The following is a 17,733-nucleotide window of genomic DNA, read 5'->3' on the forward strand; positions in this document are numbered from 1 at the left end:
GCAGTTTTCTTTGTTTTCGACATTTTTTATTTATAAATTTTTTTAATACAACTACAAAAAATGACTTGGATTTATGTTAATTAATTTTTAATCATTCAAATCCAGGAGAACAAAAAATTCGGTGTCCTGCTGAATTAAAAGTTTCAAATCGTAAATAAATAATAAATAAATATCTATTCCTTGTAATTTTTTTTAATTAAGAGTAAAAATCCTTCATTTTCGGCTTCTTAATTAAAAAAACAACTTAAAATTATAATTAAATACTCTAAAAAAGTCTTTCCCATCTTATTCAAAAATCCTATGTACATCTATTAATATCTACAAGAAAATATTTTCCAAAAAAAGGTAAAAAAAACAGGTAATAATACATTTTGAATAAAAATATCCAAACTTCTTTTAAAGAATACCAAAAGAATTGTTTTTAAAGAGCTAACAATCATAATATTCAACAAAATAAAAACTAACCTCAAACATTTTTGTGTCATTGAATATTATGCGTTTACAAAAAATTAATTACATTAAATCCTATGAATAAAAGCAACTTTTTGATTTCTTCCCCCCAACATATAACCCGTTCCCTTGAATACTCGGCCTTAATTTAACGCACAAAAACGCCGAAAGTAAACAAGAAACGATTAAAATTGCCAATAAAATAATTAAAGTAGCCGCAAAACCGGGCGTTGTCATACATATTAATCCATTATTACTTAATTCTTCCTTAGCTGGGAAAATAATCGTTGGCGGAGCCACCGTGGCCGTCGAATTTTCATCCAAAGCAAATGTTAAATCACCCGTTGACACAACTCTAATAACTTTATTAACTCCAATTTCCGTTTCTGGATTTACAGATCTCCTCGTTCTTCTATCTTCGCGCTTTTGTAATCCTGCGTGGAAGAAAGCATCTAAAGGAAGTTGATGAGACGATGGTGGGCCGTATTCCGCTTCAATATCGTTATAATTATTATTGTTTGAATCAATGCATTGATCGGGGCAATGATGTCTACAAATTTGTATCGTACATTGAAAGTGTACTTCCATTGAATCTGGGAATTTGAATGCTTGGAAATGGGCGTAAGATAAAACGGTTGCGCTCGAACCGAAATTTTTAATCTTTGTAAACTTGGACATTAATTTCGGGCGAGTTATACATCCATTTTGATCGACTAAAGGAATCGGCGCTCGCTTACCATCGTGCGCCATACAATTTCTCACTAACATATCAAATTTAGATTCATCATCTTTTATAGCTAAAACCATCGTCATCGTTTGACCGATTTTTACCAAACCGGAAACTTCCGAAGCCCACGGTCCCTTTCCAACTTGAATTTGCATCCAACAACCAACGTTATCCCCAGCGAAATCAGTTCGAACCACATCAATCATATCAACGGGGAATGGTCGAAACGTTACTGATTTTTCATATTGATCGTGCCACGTGCAACGAAGCTTTCGAGCTTGATCCCAAACTTCTTGTACTTGAGGGTCGTATTGAATTATTATGATGTTTTCGAAAAATGTACCGGAACCTGAATCGGCTCCGTAACCATAAAGACCATTTTCGGTGTTTCCTAAAGTCCCACATTGATGTATTCCAATTTCAAATTGTGCACTTGTCCTTCCTAAACCAGCTGGGACGTGAATACAATGTAAATTACTGAAATAACCTAAAACAAAATTTATATTATTAAATATTAAATAATATGTAATGTCAGAGCTACTTTGAGTTCTGCCATTCAAAGAGATAAAGTTATAACTATGAATCAGTTCTTAATCATTTAGACAACCTTTCAATTATTACCATCTGGTTTTTAGTCATTTTAAACAACTTGACATAGCTGTGGAGGACTTCTTTGTCATTTGGACAATTTTCCAATGCTTAACAATCATATTTCCAGGATTTTGAACAACTTGGAATAGCTATAAACTTGTACCCAATGATTTAGATAAACTTTCAATAATTAGTATCAAGTTTTAATTATTACGAACAACTTGAAATACCTATGAGCTACTTCCTAATCATTTAGACAAGCTTTGAATGATTCTGAGCAACCTGAAATAGCTATGAACTAGTTCTTAATCATTTAGACTAGCCTTTTATGATGTCGAAATAGCGTCCAATCGTTTTGAACAACTTGAAGTTTCCATAAATCAGTTGTTACTAAGTTAGACAAGTTTAGACATTCTTAGGATAACTTAGCATAAGTTTCCAACTAATCACCTTTCGATGATTTTGAACAATTTGGAATAGCTCTGGAGCAGTTCTTAATCATTTAGAAAAAAGTTAATTCAAATTTTATTTACCTTTACTAAAAACAATTCCATAAAAAGGTTTATCAAATTCCAAATAAACCTTCATTAAATTCTTCTCGCATTTAGCATCCAAAGAAATAACTCTTGGTGTATCCAAGACGGGTTTCGGCCAAAGATCATTTCCGCCGCCCCCAACTACACTTCCGAGTTTATCCATTGCGTGTTGTCGTAGTGGTAAAGGTGGTGGAGGTCCGTTATAAATTTCCTTGTCAAATTGAGGTTTTCCGAAAGGTTTTCCTCCTCTTGGTGGAAATCCGTTTCGAACTGGACCGCCACCATTAAACTGATGGTTTTTTAATTGTTGTTCCATCGATTCTAACGCGACTTGGTCGGGTTTTTGCTCGTTGTCTTCACGGTCGGTGGCTAAAGGGATTTCGTTAAGTTCTTCTTTACTGGGAATGGCCTCAACGACTTCTACATCTTCTGCAAGGGTTACATAAAAAAGCTGGAAAAGAAAAATGATTTGAAAGGTAAATTTGTTTTTTTTTGCGTGGGGTCAAGAAATGACCGGAGGCAGGAAATAACAGTTAAAAGAAGTGGATGGAAGCCGGGGGCTATGGTCTTGAGGACGATGGTCTGCTCCACATCGTCGGAGTTAATTAAATATCAATTCCCGGCCCCGAATTATGCTGATTCTGAATTCATATAGTCGTCGACCCGAATATCATCAGCCGGCGAACGCTTTCTTCTACCATTAAAGAGCGATGCTCTGCTGCTGAAGAAGTGGTAAAAAGCGATCGAAGCGGAGGGGGTCACGGATGTTCTTCAAGACAAGGTCAATCGGTCAAACGACCATTCCAATTTTTTTTATCACTTAATAAGTATACAAAAAAGGCAATAAAAGTTTACTATTATTATTATTAATTATTAATATTAAAATAAATCTTTAAAATTTTTTGGAAATATCAAAATTTTGACGTTTATTTGACATTTTTAGGTTATTTTTTTTTTGTTATTTCCTCTAAAAAGGTATTTCTTTTCCATTGAGGAAATAAATAAAAAGATAATTATAAATAAAATGATAATTAAAATAATAATTTAAACCACGTAATCATAATAATTCATCACGTTCATTTTATTACACCAAATAAAAAGAATAAGAAGAGAAACGTTCTTTCCGATTCATTTCACTTGCACTTTACTCTCGATTTTGCATCCGTTTTGCATTTGAAGATACAATCCTTTCATTTCCAGGTTTGAACCCTAACCGAAATCGAATCGATTTTTAACCACCCAAAAAATCAAGGTTTATTTGAACGTATTGGAGTGGCAAAATGAAAAATTCAACACCACGATGGAACTGGACCGAGCTAACAGTAATACGTCAATCAAACTGTTCGCAGCGTATCCTGTAAGCATCCTCAATTTCTTTCGTCGCTCCAACGTCTTCTATACATGGTCAAAGAACGACTTGGACGGGATTCTTAGACCTTAAATGGTTTATGACGGACACGTTGCGTATGGGTAATTTGGGTAATTAACACGTTTTTGATAAATTTACGGGAATATTCTTACAATTAGATCGAAATAAGATTTCAACAAAAAATTTAGGTTAACATTTCAGGTACATACAGTGAATTTAAAAAAAGAGGGTTATTAATCTAATGACGTTAAATGCGAAGTACAGTCCTCCCTTTTCGAATACACTATATTAATTTAGTGACATTGACGTTTAACGTCAAATCAAAAATTACTTACATTTTGTAAAAATAGCCCGGCGAAAAGCAGATGTGATATCCTCATTTTAAGCACCCCAAAAAAAACTAAAAATAATTCTAGATAAAAAAAAAATAATTAAAAAAAAATTTGTTTCAATAAATTGACTTACCAATTGTTAATTTTTTTATAAATAAATATTAATCCCAAAGATAACTTAATTTTAAGTTTGTCTTTCTAATAACACTTGTAAAAAAAGGTATAAAACTCCACTTAAAAAGAATAAAACTTAACCTCCAAAAAATAAAGTATTAAACTTTTTTGAAGTGTTTCGAAACTTCTTCTGCACCGGCAGGTTACCGCGAGCCTTCAAGATCGAGTGCGTGTTCCACCTGTCTTCGCAGGAGGGCTTCTCCGGGCCCCACCAGCCGAGCACCGGTGACCTAAAGACGGTAAAGATTCAGGTCCCCATACAGTTATGCGACGCCCCGCAGCCTGTATGGGCCTCGTGGCCTACAGAAGAGGAGCGTCTCCGTGTTTCCAGACGTCCAATAGACACGAAATGAGAAAAAAATTAGAGCAAAATAAATAAATAATATAAAAAAAATTTTTTGAGGTTATAACTTTGAAATGACGTTTCTTTAAATAACCAATTTTAAAAATTAATAAGAGATGGCGTTATTTATTTATTTTTAATTTAGATTATTATTGAAATAACATTTTTTATGTAATAATATTTATATTTAAATCATTAATTTTTAATATATAGTAAATAAATAAATTAAAAATTAATTTTTTTTCGAAAAATTTTATTTTTTGACAATTAATCAAAAAAAAATTATGACATGGCGTTGTTATCACATTACAAAAATTTTTGCGGTTAAAGATTTATTATTATAGTGTTTTTACGTGCCAAATCGAATTGAGGAGTGTTGAAAAGAATCCGTGACAATTATCGTAAAAATCTGGGGTACGACAACTCGCCAATACGGTCAATTCTCTTGCAGGTCGATTCCTTCGCGTAGAAGACCGACTTCTTTGGGCGCTAATTCGATGTAAATGATGATGCCGTAGCGGATTTCGGCCCCGGTTCCTAAAACGAATACTAAAAAGACCTGAAAACAAGGTCAAGGTTTCAAAGACACGCCCGTGACCTCTGGATTCTTCACCAACAAAAAAAAAATAAATATAAAAAGACCATAAAAAAAGTTACATAAATTGAAGATTAAAAGGAAGTTAATAATGAACATAAATACTAGTAGATTCCTCAAGGTCCATAAGGAGTCGTTAGATAAGAAAAAGAAGTAAGAAAAAGATCTTACAAAAGCGATTACTCGTGATGCAATACTTTCATATTCTGTGGTCTCCGAGGATTTAGGTCAAACCAATTAACTCGGACGGTTGAGAGTCGGAGAGCTTATTGAGGATCGAAAAGAAAGAAGTCATAGAGAAGGATGAAGAAAAATGGTAAAGAAAGATGAAAAAACCAAAGATGAAGGAAGTGGTAGAGAAAGAGGATCGTCCTCGGTGAATGATTACCTGGTTCTTAACGAAAAATCTGTCTTCTTCTGTCTGGTGGTCAAACGACGTCGACAAGTCTGACACAGTCACCGCAGCAGGAAGTAAAAATACTAGGTCAAAACCAATGTATGGATTCAAGGACAAGTTCAAAAGAATTTCATTGAAATGTATTTAAGTTATTTTAAGATGTTAATAAAACATATTATTTTTTTTAGCTATTCCATCAAGAATTGGTTGAAAGCGATAGATAACATCGGTGATCATTTAAGTCAAATAACTACGTTTGGCTTGAAATGATTTATCCACTTTTCCTTGAAATGATTTTTTTTGACATATACCCCTTTGCACGCGCACCAGCGATATATTCTAGAATGTCTACAATACATTAAAAATAATCCAACCTCATGTCGTAAAGTGAGCGATTAATACAATTATCAAACTAGAAATAATAACGATATTGAAACAAATTTTTCACGTACTGTGAGAGTTTATTGAATACAAAATAAATTAATAAATAAAGAACTCTTACTGACACGAACACATGGTGTCACGATTGTCAGACCGAAGCATATATGTTAATATGTCAAGTAGAAGTGTGCCTTCGAGCTATTGTTGGCTGAAGCGCAAGAAGAGATGTGCACGTTTCGATCACGCAAACATATTAAATCCTTTTTATTCTCAAACATAAATTAACTCAATAATAGGTACCGGCTTAGTCATACTTTGAAATTTAAATTATTTGATTTGATTTTCTAAGAAACAATTAGATTTTAAATGAATATTTAATAAAACGACCAAAACGTGCTCTTCATAAAGGAAATCACGAAGAGGAAATTTAACACCCACTTTAACAGATAACGATTATTACTCTCGACATGATTTTAGTTTCTTATCAACTAGAAACGAAACAACAACTCAAAATAAGCAAAATGAATAAAAAATTGATTTTGTTAATTTTTGCGCTATTTCTGGTGGTTTCGGAATCTCGAAGACGTGTTGAAGACAAGAAACATTGCCCGAAAGTTAAACCAATCAATCATTTCGATTTACATAAAGTAATTTTAAATAAATTCAAAAATATCAATTTTGACGTTTGATATGACATTTTAAATGTCAAAACAAAAAATTTTGTAGCTTTTAGGAAAATGGTATGTTATTCAATATTTCGCAACATCGGAAGAAGCACTTCCTTATAGATGTATGAGAGCAGAATTCACGATGTCGCCCCACATAGTCGATGTCACAATGAATTTCACATACAGTTTCACCGACGACCCTCTAAATGAACAATTAATGGGCAACATAACGTGGACGATACCAAACAAAAAAATTCCAAGTCATTGGACCCATTCAGAAAACATATGTGAGTATTAAAATCAATTAGTTCTGCATATCAAGAACCGCTTTAGAGAAACAGAGAGAGAGAGAGAGAGAAGTGAATTAGACCAGAAGAACTATTCGGTTCACCTCCTTTTCTTCTCTCACTCTTCCCTCTTAAATATTGTTCTTCTATTTTTTACAGATGAGGGCGTCTATAACACGTTCGTTCTCGATTCGGATTACGATTCCTGGGCATTACTTTTACATTGTGCTGAAAAATCGAAAAGTCCCCGATATTTATCCAGTTTTATTATGAGTAGAGAAGCTGTTTTAGGCGTGAATGTTATTTCTTATTTAAGAGATAAATTACCAAGATACGATATTGATTTAACTTATATGTTTGATATGTCTCAAAATGATTGCGATATTTCACAATTTGAATTAAATATACCGCAATCGTTAATACCTGAAAGAAAACCGATTTATATTCGAAAACATCCGTTAAAAAGTCACCATAAATAAATACAACGTGTATTAATTAATATTTCAATATATTAAGTATTTTTAAACTAATTTTAAATAAAACAATTTAACCTAACGAAATATTTTCAATTTGTTTTATTAAATCAGTATGTTTAAATTCATCAGGGTTTTGACTAAAAATTTTCAATAATTTGCTTTTTTCTGGATCCCTTTTATCGTAATAAAGCTGTAACTGATTAGCTAAACATTGCGCTTCTTTCCCGGTAATAACATTTTTATCGTATTCACCCCGCATTAAAACAATCCCTTTTTCATCTTTAAATTCAGTGTAGTGATTGATCGTTAAACATTCCGGCGAATTTTCTTTATGAACCTAAAATCACAAAATCAAGTTGTAATCATAATATCAAATATTATATCAAATTACTTGGTAGCAAATTAATGGTGTGAAATGAACTGAGTTTCCCTGAAATTCACACATTATAAATTCAAATCCTTGACTTCTCGGAATTGGGAATAAAAAAATCGGGCAATTTTTCGATTCCTCAATAATCGTATTAAAATCTTTTGTTGGAATTGTGGCCGCTATAACATCTTTTTGAATATGATAGGCCTCCCAAATTGTTTTGATCTCATCGGCAGTTTTATCTTTGATCAAATCCACCTTCATAATCTTATCCAAAGGTTCATTTTCAACTTGTTTTGATTCCGAAATTGTTTTTTTCGGTTGTAATAATGAGGAAAATTGTTTCTCCTTCGGTTTTTCGGCCTCTTTAACATCCTTTCTTTTCTCAATCCTATTCAAAAACTCCTCCGGCGATGTTTGTTGTAATTTTGCGATTTTATCAGCATACTTTTTATAGTACGGATTATCTTCCAATTCTTCGTTGGCTTTTTGGAGAGCCGCGGACGTGTTCATTATATTTCTGGATAATATCGACTTTCGAAATACGCAGTTGTGTAAGATTCTAACCGCGAATTTGCGAGTTAAAGAAAAATTCATAACTTAATGTAACACTTGGTGTAAATTTGGTTTTGAGGTTATACTTTTAGGGATTTTTTTTGTTACTGAGGTAAAGATTATTTGTTTTTGAATTTAATTAAATTAATATTTGTTGTAGATTATTAAACGTTCTTTTTCGGTTTATTAATAAAATGTTGATAAACACGTTGGGGTAATATTATAAAAACGCCTACGATAAAATTGTTAACTAACGTGAAATTAGTTACAGTGATATTGATCGGAACATTATTTCCGGTGTGCTATTATAACCCCTTTAACCGCCATTTTTGCTGCAATCCGAACCGTTTGTGTGGTTTGTGTTTAGTGTCGTCTTCTTTATAACAATTTGAATAAACATTAATAACAATGACGACGTTTCAAGAAGAGCCCGTCCAATTAAACGGTGACAGTAATATCGTAAGTTTTGAAATATCAGTTTGATTCGATTACCAATTGTCCTCAATTACAGAGTGAACCGGAGCCCCCCGTACCGGGAACAGAGGAGCCGCCTTTAAAACAACTCCGGCAAGCCGGTAAGTTTAAAATGTAGCTTATAGCGATCGCAAACGTTTTTAGCTGGATTCCTGCTCACGATTTTTGAACTAATACGCGATATTTCGGTCTGCTTGAGATGTTGCAGAATGTGAATTCGACTGGGTCTAAAACGTATACCATGCCCGGAGTCGTCTGTCTGTTAAGCTGTAACCGTTTCCTGCGCGGTTACATGGTAGGATTCTTATAAATGGAACCAAAAAATTAATTTTAAATGACCTAATTAAACAAAAAGCTCTTAAACAGTTTGAGTACATGTTAAAAATTTTATTTATTAATTATTTGATACGAAAGTGATTTATTATTTTTTTTTAGTTTATAACATGTACTCATTCGATTCATTTAACTTTATTTAGTTCAATTTATTTCAGATTTGAAGTAAAAAAAAAACTAAGAATTAAATAAAATAAAAAAAATAGGGGTTGTGTGTTTAGACATATCTATTTTCTCTTTGTGTTTCCAGATACAGAGTACAATTAGGTGACGTTGTGTCCAATGGGTGGTTCTACGTGATCAAAAATAAGAAAAAAAAAACAATCCTTCATAATTTGAACCTGTGTCCTGATTTTTTTTTGAATTAAGGCTAATTTTATCATCAATTTTTGATGTCTTATCCATGTCTTAAAAAAAAAATAAATATAAAAAATTAAAACAATAAAAAAATAAGATGATTGATTAACTTTAATTGAACTTAATCGATTACATTTTATTGCACTTCGTTTTGTTTTAGATGAAAGTGAACGTGTTGAATACTTTTATGATCTTATTCAAACCGGGGAGGTTCTTACAGGTGAGAGTTTATTTAATTTTTATCAAATTATAAAAATCCTTGTTTATAAATAATACAATGAATTTAGTTTATTTGTGATTACATTACATTTACATAAAGTATAGTCTTCCACATGGCGATCAGTTTTTATGACTCTGTCACTTTCCTACTGTAGTTGTAAAACTAACAAAGACGGGGTTGTAACAGGTAGTTCCCCATTGTAAAATGCTGGGATTCCTCACTCAGGGCGGCATTAAGGACCACACTTTACTGGCAAATTGTAGAAAAATAATAGGGTCATATATAAATACTCATTATTCTCTTATTTGTTGTGTTTCTAATATTAAGTACATATTTTTTCTAAGAAATGTTTTGAGGAGGCATGCATTGTCTACTTACAAAAGAGGGCGGAGAATAATTAGATTCTTTAAAATTTTGTTATTCTATTATTTAGACATTCCTAAAAGTAATATTTTTTTCTAAGACTTTTATACTAGTTTTTATAATTAAATTTTAGTTGTTATAACTAAACTTTGGTTTTTAATTAAATTTTAGTATAAAAAAATTTAAGTTCTACCCTGTCCTTGTATGACTGTCATAAGTCTTTTCAGGTACTCGAGGGGGAAAAAATTACCAAGGCTTTTATTTATGACTGTCATAAAAACCGATCTGGATGTGGAAGAGTATACACATTGGGGGGTGGCTGGACCAATCAACATTTATACTCTTAAAGTGTCCTGTAAAGCTTTCCCTGTATCCTAGCTGCTTCAAAATCCTTATTAACTTTTTTTGCAATTTAAAAATCTCTTCAGATACCATGAAAGTATGCAAAATACACATTTCTTAGTTCTTCTGCAAGTAATATTTTTGATTCCACTCGCAGGCAATATGGCGAACTCGCTAATTTCTAATTCTATTATGTGGTGACCCCAAGAAAGGGTTTCAGATAATGTTACACTTAGAAATCTTGTTTGATTTTTTAGCTTTTGTGTTTTTCTTGTATAAAAGGTAGTATATGAGCTTTTTCCCTGTTTAAGTGTAAATAGTTAATTCAATTTGAACCAATTGTTGGCTGTATCTAATGGTTTTTGTCTTTTGATCCAGGTCTTGAAAATCCTTTGAAGTATTTATAAAAGAGGTGTCATGTCCGCCTCTATATTTTGAGGCAAATCGCCATTTTAATCTTGCTCCAATTAGATGTTGTTTGATTCCAATAAACCTGTTGCTGTCTATCATGAAGATAAGAACTGATTACTTTTTTTCCGTTTTCTTTTATACAAAATTTTTCTATTTTCTTCAAGAGAAAATTATGGTCTACAGAATAAAAAGTCTTGCTAAGATCACAGAAGGTTACATTACATTACATTACATAGAATACATATCGGGTAGGCGGACCAACCAACCTTGCACCGCGACCCTAAGGATCTATTGTACCCCGATAGATATCATTATCAAATTTCACAGTAGGCGAAGTCTCTCTTCAGCCCACAGTCCAATCCTATATTTGGCCATCGCAAATGATACACCAACTGCTGGTTCCGGTCCCACAAACGCTTCAGCGCTGCCATCTCGTGCTAGCTTATCTGCCGCTTCATTGCCAGCAACACCAGAGTGACCCGGGACCCAGATCAGAGAGACTCTGTTATCACAACTCAGTGTGTTTAATGTTCTCTTACAATCATTAACCAGAGCCGACACCGTTTTCACGGCTTGCAGCGCCTGGAGAGCGGCTTGACTGTCTGAGAAGATTCGTACTGTCATGTTCTTCACCCCTCTTTCAAGAAGGATTTTAGCACCCATGTCAATAGCAAATACTTCCGCCTGGAATACAGTACAGTACGTACCCAGGCTGTAGGCTTGCTTAATTCGAGGTGTCTGGCAGTATACTCCTGCTCCTACCCCTTCAGGCGTTTTTGATCCATCTGTGTACAAGCAAATGTCTGCCCGAACCAGAGAATTTTCATTTTCGATCCAGGACTGCCGCTCAGGCAGTACAATCTGGTATCGAGCATTAATCACTGATAGTGATACCGCCAAATCTGACGGCATTGATAGCACAGTATCAATGCTTATAATGTCTTCCGCAGCCCATTGGTAGGACATGTCGGAACAGTTTTGAGCATATTGCTTAAATCTGTAAATGGTTGTTCTAGCCACTTTCTCTATATGCAAATGCAGAGGAGATAGGCCAAGCAGAACCTCCATTGCTAGAGTTGGCGTTGTGCCTATCGCACCAGAGATTGCCAATCCAGCTACTCGTTGAATTCGTGAAAGTTTACTGATAGCTGAAGTCTGTCGGACTTTCCTATACCAGGCTGCTGCTCCGTATGTGATCATAGGTCTAACCACAGTCACATAGAGCCAGTACAGTCTTTCAGGGGTAAGACCCCAACTTTTTCCACAAAGACTGCGACAAGTCCACAAGGATATTCTAGCTTTGTGCAAAACTCCCTGCAAATGTCCATTCCATGACAGGGTTCTGTCTAGGATTACTCCTAGATATTTGTCTTCCTTTGAGAAAGGAATTTCTTCACCTTGGATAGTTGAGCGGATTAGTCCATCCAACTTTCGCTTCCTGGTGAAGGGCGCAACAATTGTCTTTTGCGGGTTTATTGAGAGGTTCTCTCTCTTACACTAAGCGCAAATGGTATCTAGGGTCACCTGGAGGACTTTAGATATCCTCGGCAAACAGGTTCCTTTGACCATAACGACAATGTCATCAGCATAAGCTTGTATTTCCACACCAACGGCTTCGACTATCGCAATCAGATCGTCAACTAGGAGGGACCACAGCAGGGGAGATAACACCCCTCCCTGTGGGCAGCCACCTCCCGGCCTGAAGCGTATCGTATCACCGTGGAGTGAAGTAGAAACTATTCTACTATCTAGCATATTGCGGATCCAACCCGCTATAGTTGCTTCCACTCCCCTGTCAAGAGCAGCTCTTTCAAGAGATTGTGGTATTGCGTTGTTGAACGCTCCCTCTATATCCAACGCACAAACCAAGATTTCTTTATCCTGCAGCGTCCTGGATACTCTACCAACTAAGTTGTGTAGAGCCAATTCTGCTGATTTTCCCGCTTGATAAGCATACTGGTGGCGACTCAGTGGACCAGATACCAATGGCACCGTACGGATATACCGTTCCAGAACGTTTTCAAGGGTTTTCAGCAGAAATGACGTTAGGCTGATGGGTCGAAAGGCATTAGGAGTAGGGACCGAACGGCCCGCTTTGGGTATGTAAGATACCCGTACCTTAGTCCATTCTGCCGGCACATATTTCCAGGCGACACTCGCTCTGAAAATTTTTACCAAAATTGGCAACAACAGAGACCTCCCCTGCTGTAACAAAGCAGGAAAGATATTGTCTTCTCCAGGCGATTTGAACGGCTTAAACGTTTGAATTGCCTGGTCCACGGATGTGTAAGTGACGACTTTTCTAGCCACACTCCAATCCGTATTTGAGGGGCGCTTTGCCTTGCAGGAATAGCCCGCTGTGGCATTATCGGCCCTCATCATCAGGCTTCCTGGGAAGTGAGTCTGCATGAGAAGCTCCAACGAGGCTCTGCTAGAGTCCGTAAAACTACCGTCAGGCCGCCTAAGTGAGCCCAGGGGTAGTGCCGGATCTCTAGCGAGAATCTTGTGAATTCTTGCACTGCTGGGTGTGTCTTTCACTCCCTCACAGAACCTCCTCCAAGACTCTCTTTTTGCCTTACGTATGTTTTTGGTGTAATTCGTTAGAGCTTGTTTATATTTCTCCCAGAAGGTTACTTGCGTGTAACGCTGCATATCACAAGCAGCTATTATGTTTTGAATTACAGTAAGCTTTTATCATTTGCACTCTAACATACTTTAATTCATTTGGAAATATTCCCTCTTTTAAGCATTTGTTTAATAATATACATAATACTTCTCTTATTGTTGGATCTATGTTCTGAATTAGTTTCGTTGTCATCCTGTAAACATTTTTGTATTTGTCTTATTCAAGTTTTTGATTATCTTTTCCACTTCTTCTTATATTGATCATCTTATATTGATTATCTTCTTCATATTGATAGTTTGAGTTTTATCACTGAGAGAATTATTTTCTTTCTTGCGCCTTGTTTCTTGTTTCACTATATTCCAGGCAGCAATTATTTTATTTTCTGAATATCATCATCATAAATAAGCTTTTTTTTGTATTATCTAACAGTTTTCGCGTTGTGCGATAAACCAGAGATTGCCAATCCAGCTACTCGTTGAATTCGTGAAAGTTTACTAATAACTGAAGTCTGTCGGGCTTTCCTATACCAGGCTTTGCCATGCAGGAATAGGCCACTGTGACATTATTAGCCCACATCATCAAGCATCCTAGGAAGTGAGTTTGCATGTGAAGCTCTAACAAGGCTCTGCTGGAGTCTGTATTTGTGATTAAGTAAATTATTTGATTCTATAAAATTCTATAAACAAGGATAAAAAAATTTGATGCTAATAAAGCTTAAAAAAATGCGTCCTAAATAGTTTATTTTAATAAAATCAATATATTTAAGTAGGACCTGGGGCTCGAAGTAATACATTGGCTGGGATTTTGGGTGGTGCTCTTCCAAAACTATCAACAGAACAAACCGATTCAGTTAGCAAGGCGAAGAAATATGCCATGGAACAAAGTATTAAAATGGTTTTAATGAAACAAACGTTAGCTCATCAACAACAGGTAAATAAAGAGTATTTTGTTATTAAAATTTATTTTTTATAATTTAATTTTTTTGTTTTTAACTTATTTTTTTTTTAATTGGTTTTATTTTAATTGGTCAAAAAATTTAGGTTAAATTTCTCTTAAAACCCTGTTTAAATTTGCTCCGCAGAAACATAAAACGTTCCAGCGACACCAAGTATTGGTTTTAATGTGCAGGTTAGTGTCTAACGTTTGTTGCGTAGACGTTTTTACGGCGAGCCCGCCCGCGGGGCGAGAGCTCCTTGCGGACCAACAATTATAAGAAAAATAATGCTCTTATTGAGCTTACTATTAACTCCTTTTCAATATTGTAAAAAAATGAGCAAACTAAAAGCAAAAAAAAATGTTACAAAAAAAAAACAAATTAAGAAGTGAATTGTAAACGTATGCCCCTCTGTTGTTACAGCAAATGGCTAGTCAGAGGACGCAAGTACAACGCCAACAGGCTCTCGCCCTAATGTGCAGGTTAGCCCTTAAAAAAAAACAAAAAAATAATAAAAGAAATGGTCGAAAATCATCTTTTTAGGTTCTAACACTTCAACGCATTATAATTGTATTATTTTAAACGATTTTTTAATAAATATTTATGCGTTAAAGGGTTAAATAGAATTAAGAATCTAAATCAACAAGATGTCTTATTTAAGTGTTAAAAAATGAGACAATTTGTAAGATTTTAGATTAATATAATGGATATTATTTACAAATTGTTGAATACTAACCATTATATTCGAAATTAATCTTTCTCTTTATACAACGACCTTTCTTTTGCATGTATGTACAAAAATGATGATCACTTTTGATAATTTTAAGCGAAGTTGTCGAGATTTTTTTTAATATAACCTTAAAAATTACTCCAACTCATGAAAATTAACCAAAAAAGCTGATAAGATCTGATTATATGTACTTACAACTTCTAATTTTTGCTTTATTAAAAGAGTATAGTAATATGGAAAGAATTCAATTTTACTAACATATTTTTTTTTTATTTTTCTTTTTCAACTCCAACCCACGGCTACATAAAATAATTAAAAATAGAGTTTACGTTGGAAGTATAAGTTTCGAATTGAAAGAGGACACAATAAGACAATCTTTTCTGCCATTCGGCCCCATAAAATCCATTAACATGTCTTGGGATCCCGTTACGCAAAAACACAAAGGTTTCGCATTCGTTGAATATGAAATTCCGGAAGCCGCCCAATTAGCTTTGGAACAAATGAACGGCGTTATGATCGGCGGAAGAAACATTAAGGTTGTTGGAAGACCGAGTAATATGCCCCAAGCGCAAGCTGTCATCGATGAAATTCAAGAGGAAGCGAAAAATTACAATCGCATATACGTTGCTAGTATACATCCAGATTTAACTGAAGATGATATTAAAAGGTAAATATTCAAATTTATTTAAATTGAATTTAGAATTTAAATAAATTAATTAATAAATAATATAAAATAAGAAAGATGGCGCAAATTCGTCGGTAATGTAGTTATCGATTTTTATTTTTGGTTAATAAACATAACCTATTAAAAAATTAAATTTTAAAAGAAAAATTGTATTCTAAAAACATATTTTTTTTCAATAATAGTGTTTTTGAAGCTTTTGGTCCAATAATATACTGTAAATTAGCTCAAGGAAGTACCGCACATAAACATAAAGGTTATGGTTTTATCGAATACGAAACGGCACAAGCAGCAAACGAAGCAATAGCAAGTATGAATTTATTCGATTTAGGTGGACAGTATTTACGAGTAGGAAGAGCAATAACACCTCCAAACGCTTTAATGGGACCTTCTTCGGGAAGTACAGCAATGCCAACAGCGGCTGCAGTTGCCGCAGCTGCAGCTACAGCTAAAATCCAAGCGATGGATGCGGTGGCAAGCAATGCGGTAGCTTTAGGATTATCAAAACTCAGCCAAACACCAAGTATACCAACAGTTGTACCTCAAATTCCCGCAATACCCGCTGCGATAACCACACTTCCCACAATTCAAAATCAAATAGTTCAAAGTACGCTTCCAGGGTATATCCCACCTCCGGGAGTTGCGATTCCTCAATTAGCGGCGGTTCAAGTTAATTTACCGCCGGCTACAACGAATATTAACGCTACGACGACGCCCCATGTCGGGACTACGAATCTCCAAACAACAACGGTTAACGCGGCTTCAACGCAAGAAGCTATGAAGAGGGCCCAAGAAGCTCAGTTAAAACAACAAGAAGAGTTACAAAAGAAATTATTAGATCAAAACGAACCTCAAACGTTACAGCAACAAGAAAATATGTCGATTAAGGGTCAAAATGCAAGACATTTGGTGATGCAAAAATTGATGAGAAAGGTTGATTCAAAGGTGGTAATTTTAAGAAATATGGTAGGACCTGAAGATGTTGATCAAACACTTCAGGAAGAAATCGAAGAGGAGTGTACAAAATTTGGGAATGTTGAGAGAGTTATTATTTATAATGAAAAGCAATCTGAAGATGATGATACTGATGTTATTGTGAAGATTTTTGTGGAGTTTACAGAAACGAAAGGTAACTTTAAATTTTTTTTAACTTTACTTAAATTAAATATATTTCTTTATTAATAGAAGCTGAAAGAGCAAGAGATGCGCTGAATGGAAGATATTTTGGTGGACGAATGGTACGAGCATCACTTTATGACCAAACGTTATTTGATCATAGTGATTTTTCTGGATAAAAGAGATTTGATAACATATTTTATTTCTACTGTGTAGGAAAAATAATCGTAATTATTTTGTAAGACGCATTTTTTGCATGTATAAACTTGTTTATCGATCTTAAGATGTAAATAAAATTAATTCATTGTCAAGTATTTTTATTATTTCTAAAAAAATAAATTACTAAAATTATTGTAACTATTTTATTTATTCATTTCGATCTTTTCCTGGAGTTAGCTCATATTCAGTTCGTTTTGGAAATGATTCAAACCCTTTCGTGGCGGGCGTCATTAATCCTCCTTTTTTATCCACTTCTATTGCGTTTATTTTCTTCATATGGATAAGAGCTAAATTACGGTCGATTTCATCCTCTGTGGGGGGCTCCCGTCTTTTCCCTCGAAGCCATGCTTGCCACTCGGGGGGTAATTCTTGTTCGAAATTCTCCTTGTTTATAGGTTCAAACCATCGTTCTCTTCGTCTACCGAGCGATGGATCGGCTGGAATTTCAAAATATTTCGTTCCGTGGTAATCTTTTCCAATTAAATCTCCTGACCATTGCCTCGGTTTTATCGAATTTATGAAATTTTTTAAGATTTTAGCGAGAATACTTCTGGATTGCGGTTGATTTGACATATTTTTATCTTTGACAATCAACTTCACCAACATTAAATACAAAAATAACTGTGGATTTTAAAGCTGTGTTTTGTAATAAATTAAATTAATTTATTAATTATA

At 34.4% G+C, this 17,733-nt stretch overlaps 5 protein-coding genes across 14 annotated transcripts; 2 read left to right on the forward strand and 3 right to left on the reverse strand.

The window, feature by feature from the left end:
* Positions 1-4: 4 nt before the first annotated feature.
* LOC111416075 (transmembrane protein dusky) lies at positions 5-4,333 on the reverse strand. Of its 2 annotated transcripts, none has more exons than XM_023048018.2 (4): positions 4,139-4,333; positions 4,009-4,073; positions 2,302-2,755; positions 5-1,664 (listed from the first exon to the last, which is right to left on the reverse strand). In XM_023048018.2, the coding sequence occupies exons 2-4, from the start codon at positions 4,051-4,053 to the stop codon at positions 526-528; spliced, it is 1,638 nt and encodes a 545-aa protein (XP_022903786.1). In that variant the 5' UTR covers positions 4,054-4,073; positions 4,139-4,333; the 3' UTR covers positions 5-525. The 2 variants fall into 2 exon arrangements, with proteins under 2 accessions (XP_022903786.1, XP_022903787.1); XM_023048019.2 differs by having other exon boundaries at positions 4,009-4,085.
* Positions 4,334-5,578: 1,245 nt separating this feature from the next.
* On the forward strand, positions 5,579-7,410 carry LOC111416077 (lipocalin/cytosolic fatty acid-binding protein Karl). Of its 2 annotated transcripts, XM_071194775.1 has the most exons (4): positions 5,579-5,654; positions 5,703-6,542; positions 6,622-6,850; positions 7,010-7,410. In XM_071194775.1, the coding sequence occupies exons 2-4, from the start codon at positions 6,363-6,365 to the stop codon at positions 7,327-7,329; spliced, it is 729 nt and encodes a 242-aa protein (XP_071050876.1). In that variant the 5' UTR covers positions 5,579-5,654; positions 5,703-6,362; the 3' UTR covers positions 7,330-7,410. The 2 variants fall into 2 exon arrangements, with proteins under 2 accessions (XP_071050876.1, XP_022903789.2); XM_023048021.2 differs by having other exon boundaries at positions 5,579-6,542.
* LOC111416076 (ATP synthase mitochondrial F1 complex assembly factor 1) lies at positions 7,342-8,407 on the reverse strand. Its single transcript, XM_023048020.2, has 2 exons — positions 7,718-8,407; positions 7,342-7,663 (listed from the first exon to the last, which is right to left on the reverse strand). The coding sequence occupies exons 1-2, from the start codon at positions 8,291-8,293 to the stop codon at positions 7,397-7,399; spliced, it is 843 nt and encodes a 280-aa protein (XP_022903788.1). The 5' UTR covers positions 8,294-8,407; the 3' UTR covers positions 7,342-7,396.
* Positions 8,408-8,545: 138 nt separating this feature from the next.
* LOC139429240 (Poly(U)-binding-splicing factor hfp) lies at positions 8,546-17,191 on the forward strand. Of its 8 annotated transcripts, none has more exons than XM_071194767.1 (8): positions 8,546-8,710; positions 8,763-8,826; positions 9,576-9,635; positions 14,144-14,307; positions 14,459-14,505; positions 15,364-15,708; positions 15,909-16,852; positions 16,909-17,191. In XM_071194767.1, exons 1-8 carry the CDS (start codon positions 8,660-8,662, stop codon positions 17,016-17,018), a joined length of 1,785 nt encoding a protein of 594 aa, XP_071050868.1. In that variant the 5' UTR covers positions 8,546-8,659; the 3' UTR covers positions 17,019-17,191. The 8 variants fall into 8 exon arrangements, with proteins under 8 accessions (XP_071050868.1, XP_071050866.1, XP_071050869.1 ...); XM_071194765.1 differs by lacking the exon at positions 14,459-14,505 and adding an exon at positions 14,735-14,793; XM_071194768.1 differs by having other exon boundaries at positions 14,147-14,307.
* LOC111416073 (NADH dehydrogenase [ubiquinone] 1 alpha subcomplex assembly factor 2) lies at positions 17,140-17,631 on the reverse strand. Its single transcript, XM_023048016.2, has one exon. It carries the CDS (start codon positions 17,629-17,631, stop codon positions 17,206-17,208), a length of 426 nt encoding a protein of 141 aa, XP_022903784.1. The 3' UTR covers positions 17,140-17,205.
* Positions 17,632-17,733: the final 102 nt, after the last annotated feature.

This window comes from Onthophagus taurus, chromosome 3, assembly GCF_036711975.1.
Source record: "Onthophagus taurus isolate NC chromosome 3, IU_Otau_3.0, whole genome shotgun sequence".
Classification (NCBI taxonomy): Eukaryota; Metazoa; Arthropoda; class Insecta; order Coleoptera; family Scarabaeidae; genus Onthophagus; species Onthophagus taurus.

Coding starts and splice junctions, on each gene's coding strand:
- LOC111416073 (XM_023048016.2), bottom strand. CDS start 17,631: ATGTCAAATCAACCGCAATCCAGAAGTATTCTCGCTAAAATCTTAAAA.
- LOC111416077 (XM_023048021.2), top strand. CDS start 6,363: ATGATTTTAGTTTCTTATCAACTAGAAACGAAACAACAACTCAAAATA. Junction 6,543..6,621: donor ATCATTTCGATTTACATAAA/GTAATTTTAAAT, acceptor AAAATTTTGTAG/CTTTTAGGAAAATGGTATGT. Junction 6,851..7,009: donor GACCCATTCAGAAAACATAT/GTGAGTATTAAA, acceptor TATTTTTTACAG/ATGAGGGCGTCTATAACACG.
- LOC111416076 (XM_023048020.2), bottom strand. CDS start 8,293: ATGAATTTTTCTTTAACTCGCAAATTCGCGGTTAGAATCTTACACAAC. Junction 7,664..7,717: donor CACCATTAATTTGCTACCAA/GTAATTTGATAT, acceptor TTGTGATTTTAG/GTTCATAAAGAAAATTCGCC.
- LOC139429240 (XM_071194765.1), top strand. CDS start 8,660: ATGACGACGTTTCAAGAAGAGCCCGTCCAATTAAACGGTGACAGTAAT. Junction 14,308..14,734: donor CGTTAGCTCATCAACAACAG/GTAAATAAAGAG, acceptor CTGTTGTTACAG/CAAATGGCTAGTCAGAGGAC. Junction 14,794..15,363: donor GCTCTCGCCCTAATGTGCAG/GTTAGCCCTTAA, acceptor AATTAAAAATAG/AGTTTACGTTGGAAGTATAA.
- LOC111416075 (XM_023048018.2), bottom strand. CDS start 4,053: ATGAGGATATCACATCTGCTTTTCGCCGGGCTATTTTTACAAAAT. Junction 2,756..4,008: donor CCGGGCTATTTTTACAAAAT/GTAAGTAATTTT, acceptor TTTCTTTTCCAG/CTTTTTTATGTAACCCTTGC. Junction 1,665..2,301: donor TGGAATTGTTTTTAGTAAAG/GTAAATAAAATT, acceptor ATTTTGTTTTAG/GTTATTTCAGTAATTTACAT.